This window comes from Populus trichocarpa, chromosome 16, assembly GCF_000002775.5.
Source record: "Populus trichocarpa isolate Nisqually-1 chromosome 16, P.trichocarpa_v4.1, whole genome shotgun sequence".
NCBI classification, from domain to species: domain Eukaryota; kingdom Viridiplantae; phylum Streptophyta; class Magnoliopsida; order Malpighiales; family Salicaceae; genus Populus; species Populus trichocarpa.
Genome location: NC_037300.2, coordinates 1,135,748 through 1,146,094, shown reverse-complemented (window position 1 = coordinate 1,146,094; position 10,347 = coordinate 1,135,748). Strand labels below are relative to the sequence as shown.

Sequence of the window (10,347 nt, the reverse complement as noted above, 5' to 3'; positions counted from 1 at the left end):
AGGTTCAGGAAAGCTTTTAAATTACTCTAATAAAATAGGGTTGAAGTACATTAATTTCACAACAAAAACCCCACGTTGAAAATTCCAGAAGAAAAAACACAACGCTGCTGAACGTGGCTAAGATTAAAAGTTCTCTAGATAAAGTGATGGAGGCAGTGCTGTGTGGTTCTAAGTTAGATTCCCTTTCGCACACAAACAAAAACAATTGCAGCAGAAATTTTAGCATTGCTCTATACAAATACCAGAACTTCTTCTGTGCATGCAAAGGAGCAAACAGAGAGAGAAAGGGCAAAAAAAAAAAAAAAAAAAAAAAAACAAGAAAAAAGGGGGGGATTTAAAGAGATGGCTTGTAATATTTCAGCTGATCATAAGCCTCATGCTGTCTGCATTCCCGCCCCAGCTCAGAGCCACATAAAGTCAGTTCTTAAACTAGCAAAACTATTACATTACAAAGGTTTTCACATTACCTTTGTCAATACAGAGTTCAATCACAGACGTTTACTTAAATCTAGAGGTCCTGATTCCATGAATGGTTTGCCCGATTTTCGGTTTGAATCCATTCCGGATGGCCTCCCTCCTTCGGATGAGAATGCCACCCAGAATACGTATGCAATTTGCGAGGCTTCCAGGAAGAACTTGCTGGGTCCATTTAATGACCTGCTTGACAAGTTGAATGACACAGCTTCTTCAGATGCCCCCCCAGTGACTTGCATCGTCTCTGATGGTTTCATGCCAGTCGCTATCGATGCTGCTAAGATGCACGAAATTCCTATTGCGTTGTTCTTTACTATCTCTGCTTGCAGCTTCATGGGGATTGAACAATTTCAAGCACTCAAAGAAAAAGGCCTTACGCCACTAAAAGGTATGGACAAAGAAAAAAAAAAACTATAGTTTCATTAAGATTTGGAGTTGCTTGAAATGTCTCCAAATAAATAAATTATTGCACCAGTCAGGCTCAATAATCCACACTCACAAAGAGAGGATTTCTACAATAATCACTTTGTTTATAGTTATTCCCTCATAATTAATTATTTGAGTGGACTTCAGGTGAGTTGTACTCGTGAATATTTTCTCCTACAAGTATACTATTTCCCTTAATTATTCATGTTTTTCACTAGGACACAAGCTAGGGAACCTTCTTTATATTTATTTTATTTTTCTCTGTTTCTTCAGTCATTTTTATTCACTTGCTAGCATAACGTTTATAAGGAAAAAAAATAGTTCCAATACTGAAAGCTATATGTACGTTCAATTTTTGTTTGCAGATGAGAGCTTTCTAACAAATGGCTACTTGGACAAAGTGGTAGATTGGATCCCAGGAATGAGAGATATAAAGTTAAGGGACCTTCCCAGTTTTGTTCGAACAACAGATCCAAATGATTTTATGTTTAACTTCTGCGTGGAATGTGCTGAGAGGGCTTCTGAAGGTTCTGCCGTTATTTTCCATACTTTTGATGCTTTGGAGCAAGAGGTTCTGAATGCCCTTTACTCCATGTTTCCTCGTGTCTATGCGATTGGTCCACTTCAGTTGCTTCTCAATAAAATTCAAGAAGATGATCTGAATTCTATTGGATGTAATCTATGGAAAGAAGAAGTTGAGTGTCTCCAATGGCTGGATTCCCAGAAACCCAACTCAGTCGTTTATGTTAATTTTGGTAGCGTAGCGGTCGCTACAAAGCAGCAGCTCATTGAATTTGGAACGGGACTTGCAAAAAGTGGTCACCCATTTTTATGGATCATAAGACCTGACATGATCGCTGGCGACTGTGCGATATTGCCGCCAGAATTCACTGAAGAAACTAAAGACAGGTGCTTTATTTCAAGCTGGTGTCCACAAGAGGAAGTCCTCGACCACCCATCAGTTGGAGGTTTTCTAACACATTGCGGATGGAGCTCAGTAATTGAGAGCATTTCTTCTGGCGTGCCTATGCTTTGTTGGCCATCCTTCGGTGATCAGCAAACAAACTGTCGATATACATGCAATGAGTGGGCAACTGGAATGGAGATTGATAGCAATGTGACGAGAGAAAATGTGGAAAAACAAGTGAGAGAGTTGATGGAAGGAGAAGAAGGTAAGAAAATGAAGAAGAAAGCCATGGAGTGGAAAAAATTAGCCGAGGAGGCCACTGGGCCCGGTGGTTCATCATCCATGAATTTAGACAGGCTGGTGACGGAAGTGCTTTTGTCATAAAAATAATATTATGGTCTGTTTATCAGAAAAAAATAATTAAATCTCAAGACAAATGTATTATTTTCAAGGTGATTATGGTGTTTGCATTGCCAAATAATTTACATTTATTTTCTTAGTTTTAGATTTTTTTTTCTTAATTAGATTTGAGGATTTTCTATTTAAATAGTCTTACATATTATATTAAATTAATTTTATAAATTATTAAATTTACAAAACAAATTTTCTGATTGTAACGTTATTAAATTTTTAATTTATAAAAATAAATCAAGCACTGCTCCCTCTCGGCAGGAAACACTCCCTCTATGCATCAGTTTTTTCCCCTTCCAGCTCAAGCCCTCTCTCCTGCGAGTTCTCTCTCCTTTCTCTCTCTGTGCCTCAATTTTCAAAGAGAGAGACAGAAAAGCTATGATTGTACTCGCTCTCTGATTATCTAATTATTTTATGGTTTTTGTTTCTACACGTTGTCTTCATCTTAAGAATTGTGTGCTTTTTGCTTTTGACTCTTCCGCTGAGTCGGGTATATTGTAAAGCCTAGATGGAACAGTTTATTTTTTTAAAATATTTTTTTATTTAAAAATATATTAAAATAATATTTATTTTATTTTTTAAAATTTATTTTTAACACTAATATATCAAAACAATAAATATGAGGACTAAATGTATGCTGTGAGCCACTTGAATGAATTCATAAAACAAGGTGGTTATTAGCTTTTTATTTCTTTTTCCGTAGTGTATTAAAAGTTTTTATAGTATGATAAAATAGAGTGTAAATTACTATAATTTTTTATTTTCTTTATTATATACTCACTTCACTTAAAATACTCTTAAATAGTAAAAGGATATATAAAAAAAGCCTAATTAATTATGTTATTTTATTTATTATTACTATTTTTTTTGGCTTTCACACTATGCTTTAATTCTGTAAAAGTCACAGAATGGAAAAATTGGCCACTGACCCCAGTGGTGAATTTAGACACGTTAGTGACGGAAGTGCTTTCATCATGAAGAAAAAAAAAAGTTTCTTTATTAAAAGATAATTAAAGCCCAAGACAAATGTGTTGTTTTCAAGGCGAGTAGTGTTGATTCGTTGTTTAATAATATTTCATATAAACATATACGATATCCTAAGCTTTTCTGATATAAATTATTGCTAAATATTATGGCTGGCTAGTGTTGACTGCTGAGTCTTTTTCCTAAATGATGCAGTACTTGCTGTAGTAATTTTACCGAAGGACAAGAGAGTCCGCTCAAGGGATTTGTGTCCACTGCTTTAATAAATTACTGTGCTCTGGTTTTTGTTTCTTCTGAAGAATTCTCGACCTGCGGCTTGCTTTTGATTCTTCCGTCTAGCTGACTTCATGTCCACCTGGGTGTGTTTCTAATCATATTCTAAATTGAGAATGGGGATGGTTTCTCTATTTCCACTGTTAATAAAGAGGTTGGGTGAGAGAAAAGTGAAGGGGAGAGAGAGAGAGAGCTTGAAGAGAGTTGTCTTTGTTTTGTATTTGATCTCAAAATCTAAATTGAAGTTCGTTTTTTGATCGATTTAATCTTCCAGAAGCACCACCAGTCTCTGTTGTAATAAATTAACGAAGAACAAAAAAGGCCTGCAGTATCTATCCTTGAAGATATTTTTTTCAAAAACAAGACTGTTTTAGAATTCAACAAGTTTTTTTAAAAAAATAAGAATTATAAAAACAGTTAGATAAAGATCAAAATAATAAACACAAAAAAAAAAATCAAAAATAAATTATTACTGAAAACAAAAGTATATATAGCTATGCACGGGTAATCAGATATTTTTTTCTAGCTCAATCTTATACATGCCAGCCAATTATCATTTTCTTTATTAATTACTATTTTATATCAAATTTTACTATATAAATATTATATGGAGATCTTATTTTTCTAATATAGAATAAAAAACCTTATATATACTTTATATTTATAAAAAAAAAATTAATAAAGTTGATAATCTTCATTATTTACAGCATTGTCTTCTTTAATTTCAATCCCACCAACAGTGTGATCCTAAGTTGATAAAGCCTATACAAAGGCCAGAATCTCTACTGCGAGGACAACAGAGGAGAGAGAGAGAGAGAGGGAGATTAGAGAGATGGCTTCTAATATTTTAGTTGATAAGCCTCATGCAGTTTGCATTCCCCACCCAGCTCAGAGCCACATAAACTCAATGCTTAAACTAGCGAAACTACTACATCACAAAGGTTTTCACATAACCTTTGTCAATACAGAGTTTAACCACAAACGTTTACTTAGATCTAGAGGTCCTGATTCCCTGACTGGTTTGCCCGATTTTCGGTTTGAATCCATTCCAGATGGCTTCCCTGCTCCGGATGAGAATGCCGCCCACGATTTCTATGCAATTTGTGAGGCTTCCAGGAAGAACTTATTGGGTCCATTTAATGACCTGCTTGACAAGGTGAATGACACAGCATCTTCTGATGTCCCCCCAGTGACTTATATCGTCTCTGATGGTGCCATGCCAGTCGCGATCGATGCTGCTGCGATGCACGAAATTCCTATTGCATTGTTCTATACTATCTCTGCTTGCAGCTTCATGGGGACTAAACAATTTCGAGCACTCAAAGAAAAAGGTCTGACACCACTAGAAGGTATGAACAAGGAAAAAAACGTAATTATAATTTCATTAAGGTTTTTTTATTAGTTCATTAATTCAAAATATTTTCTCCTGTAAGTAAACTGTTGCCCTTAATTATTCATTCTTTTCACTAGGGGTACAAGCTAGGAAACCTTCTTTTTTTATATATATATTTTCTCTGTTTCTGCAGCCACTTTTATTCAGTTACTAAAAGCTATATGTACGTTCAATTTTTGTTTGCAGATGAGAGCTTTTTAACAAATGGCTACTTGGACAAAGTGGTAGATTGGATCCCAGGAATGAGAGATATAAAGTTAAGGGACCTTCCCAGTTTTGTTCGAACAACAGATCCAAATGATTATATGTTTAACTTCTGCGTGGAATGTGCTGAGAGGGCTTCTGAAGGTTCTGCCGTTATTTTCCATACTTTTGATGCTTTGGAGCAAGAGGTTCTGAATGCCCTTTACTCCATGTTTCCTCGTGTCTATGCGATTGGTCCACTTCAATTGCTTCTCAATCAAATGCAAGAAGATGATCTGAATTCTATTGGAAGTAATCTATGGAAAGAAGAAGTTCAATGTGTCCAATGGCTGGATTCCCAGAAATCCAACTCTGTCGTTTATGTTAATTTTGGCAGCGTAGCAGTCGCTACAAAGCAGCAGCTCATTGAATTTGGAATGGGACTTGCAAAAAGCGGTCACCCATTTTTATGGATCATAAGACCTGACATGATCGCTGGCGACTGTGCGATATTGCCGCCAGAATTCACTGAAGAAACTAAAGACAGGGGCTTTATTTGTAGTTGGTGTCCACAAGAGGAAGTCCTCAACCACCCATCAGTTGGAGGTTTTCTAACCCATTGTGGATGGACTTCCATAATTGAGAGCATTTCTTCTGGTGTGCCTATGCTTTGTTGGCCATTCGCTGGTGATCAACAAACAAACTGTAGGTACACATGCACTGAGTGGGGAATTGGAATGGAGATTGATAGCAATGTGACAAGAGATAAAGTGGAGAAGATTGTGAGAGAGTTTATGGAGGGAGAGAAAGCTAAAGAAATGAAGAAGAAAGCCATGGAGTGGAAAAAATTAGCTGAGGAGCCCACTGGGCCCGGTGGTTCATCATCCATGAACTTAGACAAGTTAGTGACGGAAGTGCTGTTGTCATAAGAAAAAAATTTGCTTCTTTATTAAAAGATAATTTAAGCAAAAGACAAATGTATTGTTTTCAAGGTGATTAGGGTTGATATATTGCTTAATAATATCTGATATAAACACACATCATATCCTAAGCTTTTTAAATTGCTAAATAATATGGCAGGCTAATGTTTAGTGTTGATTCTTTTACATTGCTAAGTAATCATCATCGATTGAAAAATCATGGAGTTAAGCCTAGAAGAACTAAAAAGGTAAAATATTATCTAGATTTTTGAATATACTTATTAGAAAATGAACATCGAACATACTCCGATGTTTTTGGAAGGAGATAGTTAATAATAAAATTGAATCTATTATGAATAATAATACATGAAAAACTAGTGGATTTTTCTTCTAGAAATAAATTATTAGAACATAATTGGATCTTTAAAACAAAGATAAAAGTTGCAAATATTGACAAATATAAAGTTAGACTTGTTGTTAAATATTTTAGACAACAAGATGTAGATTATTTTGATACATATTCAATTTTGTTAAGAATAACTTCCACAAAAATGTTTACAGCTATCATAACTATTAAAAAGTTTGAAATACATCAAATGGGTATAGAAATAATTTTTTAAAATGCTAACATTAACAAAGAGGTATATATGAAATAACCGAAGAGTTGGTGGCTACTAGATAGGAAAAGAAAGATGTACGCTTATGCAGTGCACTGAGCATACGTCGAGTGCATGGGTGCCTAGCTGGGCGTACTCCCCAGCATCAACAGTGAGATCACAATTCAACCCCTTCTCTTAACAGAAAGATAAGATTCATGAGTTATAAATACATAATGAATCTTTCAAGTTCAAGATTCACAATATCTTCATTATTAACATTTTTAGCACATATATTTTTAGAGTTTATCTCTCTAAAATATCATTTCACTTTTTCTCTTTATAAAGTTATTGACTTTATCATCGAAGAGTCCTCACGTCCATAAAATTTTTTTTTTGTAGGTATCAGCTACCAGTCACTTGCTACTACCATAGTTACCGGTCATCTGGATTACCAGACATCACCTGCTACTACAAAACACAACTACTGTTCGCTTGGCATCACCTGTTCCTACTAATATAGCTATTGGTCACCTTGACTTACCAAGTATCACCTACTACTAGTTACCAACCCCTTGACTTTTTCATATCAAATCATTAGACACCTTGACTAAAAAAAATAGATCAAATTGCTTGAACTTAGATATCACTTAATTATAAAATAAATCATTTTTATTCTAAAATATCTTGAATATCAAGATTCATTGTCGAAATTATTACAAACTAAACAAATATTCTAGCTTGTTTGATTATCTAATCATTTTATGATTTTTGTTTGCGGTTTGCTTTTGACTCTTCCGCCAAGTTGGCTTCATGCACGCTTGGGTGTTTTTCTAATCATATTTTAGCTTATCAAGAGAAATGAATAAATAAAACAAGTTAAGGAAATGAATAAATAAAACGTGTGGTTTCAGATTTCTGTTCATTTGAAAAACTAAATAATATCAGACAGTGACTTAAAAATTAAGAGAACAAAGTGGCTACTATTTTATCAAAAAATTAATTAATTTCAGTGATATTGAAAATTAATAAAATACTATTTTGACAGTCATGTTTAATTTAGTAGTATTTTGTAAAAAAAAAAGTGTTTTCTTTTCTCATCTATCTTTTCATATTGTTTATTTTTCTATTTTTTAAAAATAAATTAGAAAAAAACATGAAATTTACAAAAATAATTAAATTATAAATAGATTTACAAACATGACTAAATATTTAATTTATTAAACCACGAGGATGTAATTAATTAAATCTTAATACATAGAGAGACCAAGTTATAATAAACATAGTTATGAGACTTTTCTCAAGGCTTGTCTTGATCCAATGCCAAGTCATGAGTTTATTGGATTAAAACTCTGCATCAACTTTAAAATAATATCATTTCAGTTTTTAAATGAAATAATGTTATTTTATATAAAATTTTTTAAAAAAATACAGTTAATCTGACTGAACTTAACTTAATTTAACTAAGTTAATTGGATTAATCTTTAAACCGGTTTAAAATGAAACTTCGTATAAGCTAGACTTCATGTCAATAGATTACCAGGTAGATCTACCCACCATGCCAGACCAAACTAGATTTAATAATTATAATAGTTAACCCTGAAAAGAAATTTATCATTTAATTACTAAACGGTGACGACTAATTAATTAAATAAATCTTGATAAACACAAGGACTAAATGTATGCCATGTGGGCCAATTTTGGATTCAGTTTCGCAGACAAACAAATAGTTGCAGCAATAGCATAACGTAATTATTGCTGTATGTAAGAGTAGAATCTCTAAATTGCACAGATCGAAGAGCAAGTAGAGAAAGAAGCATATGGTTTCAGATTTCCATAATATCTTTAAGATTAAATATAAAATAAATGCTGCCGTATGCGACTTGAATTAGAAATCCTATATAATGATATAAAAAATTATAAAAAACTGTAGCAGCAATAGCATAACTTAACTATTGCTATATGTAAGAGTAGAATCTCTAAATTGCAGAGAATTTGGAGCAAACAGGGAAACGAAGAGTGAGTTAGAGAGATGGTTTATAGTGTTCTAGCTGATCATAAGCCTCATGCAGTCTGTCTCCCTAGCCCATTTCAAAGCCATATAAAGTCAATGCTTAAACTAGCAAAACTACTACATCACAAAGGTTTTCACATCACCTTTGTCAACACAGAGTTTAACCATAAGCGTTTACTTAAATCTAGAGGTCCTGATTCCCTGAATGGGTTGCCCGACTTTCGGTTCGAGTCCATTCCTGATGGCCTTCCTCCTTCAGATGAGAATGTCATCCCAGATATCTCTGTAGCTGTTGCGGCTGCCTCGAAGAATTTGCTGGATCCGTTTAATGAAGTTCTTGACAAGCTCAATGACACAGCAGCTTCTGATTCGCCCCCAGTGACCTGCATCCTTTCTGATGGTTTCATGCCAGTAGCTATCACTTCTGCCGAGATGCACCAAATTCCGATTGCGCTGTTATTTACCATCTCCGCTTGCAGCTTCATGGGCTTTAAACAATACAAGGCGCTCAAAGAAAGAGGTCTTACACCACTGAAAGGTATGAATAAGAGAAAAATTAAAAGCTCATTTGTTGTTCTTGCCGTTTAAAGGATAGATAGTGGTAAAAAAAAAAAAAAAAATAATTTCTGGGATCTAAAAGTAGGAAACCATAAAACTAATTATTATGGTAAGATAAATTTTTAAAATTATTTTTAAGAAACTGAAATCCACACCGATACTGAATAGATCCAAAGATGTTCAAATCCAATTTCAATATAAAAGTAAAAAATTGATATCTCTTTTAGTCTAAAATATCGGTAAAAAAACTATTTATAAAAGCAAAAATTATTTATGTTACCAGAAACAAAATCCGTTCTTCGATTTTCATCTAATTCACTGGAAAGTCTACTGGGTATTATATAAATTATGCATGGATTTTATATGAATTATATATAATTCAGTTATTTCTTATAAAAAAAACTATTTCAAATCAATAGCTTAAATTATTAGATGAAGTTTTAAAATTAATATAATTTATATTATTCTCTAATATACATATTCAAGTGAAAGTTTTTAGGCTTAAAATTTACAAAGGTCCATACTATTTTGTTTTTAATTTTTATCAGATAGATGAGGTGGTGAAATTCGAACTCGTGACAACTTGGTTATCAAAACTCTAATATCATATCAAAGAACCAATTCAACCCAATAGCTTAAATTATTAGATGAAATTTCAAGATATAATTTATATTATTTTCCAACATTTTCTTCTCTCATCGAGGAGGTCATATGTTCTCTACAATTTGCTCAGACCGCTTTTAGTTCTTTTAGGAGTTTGTATCAGTGAGTCTCTGCTTATACATATAAAGAAATTCGTTACCTGTCTGCTTAATCACTGCTAGCTATTTATATAGCTCTATCGATTAAAAGATACTGATTTGCTCAATTTTGTTTCAGATGAGAGCTTTTTAACAAATGGCTTCCTGGAAAAGGTAGTAGACTGGATTCCAGGAATGAAAGATATACGGATAAGAGATCTTCCAAGTTTTGTTCGTACAACAGATGCAACTGATTTTATGTTCAACTTCTGCCTAGGATGCGCTGAGAGAGCTCCTTCAGCTTCTGCGGTCATTTTCCATACTTTCGATGCTTTAGAGCAAGAAGTCCTGACTGCCCTTTATCCTATCTTCCCTCGTGTCTACACAATCGGTCCACTTCAATTACTTCTCAATCAAATCCAAGAAGATGATCTAAATTCTATTGATTGTAACCTATGGAAAGAAGAA

At 33.6% G+C, this 10,347-nt stretch overlaps 1 protein-coding gene across 17 annotated transcripts in view; it reads left to right on the top strand.

Annotated features, from left to right (window-relative positions):
- Positions 1–10,347, top strand: part of LOC18110480 (7-deoxyloganetin glucosyltransferase) — a 91,175-nt gene that overhangs the window by 34,769 nt on the left and 46,059 nt on the right. For 3 of the 17 annotated variants that reach the window (XR_008057554.1, XM_052447748.1, XM_052447753.1), the window contains exons 1-2: positions 8,462–9,119; positions 10,019–10,332. The exons of 2 other annotated variants lie outside the window; for them this stretch is intronic. Coding sequence is in view for 12 of the 15 variants with exons in the window: in XM_052447748.1 (XP_052303708.1) it covers positions 8,600–9,119; positions 10,019–10,332 (834 nt within the window). In the remaining 3 variants the exon portion in view is untranslated. Of the gene's footprint in view, positions 1–196; positions 863–1,265; positions 2,073–4,200; positions 4,825–5,054; positions 6,095–8,320; positions 9,120–10,018; positions 10,333–10,347 lie in introns of those variants that run through there. 12 more of the 17 variants (XM_052447754.1, XM_024588148.2, XR_008057555.1 and 9 more) reach the window with 12 other exon arrangements.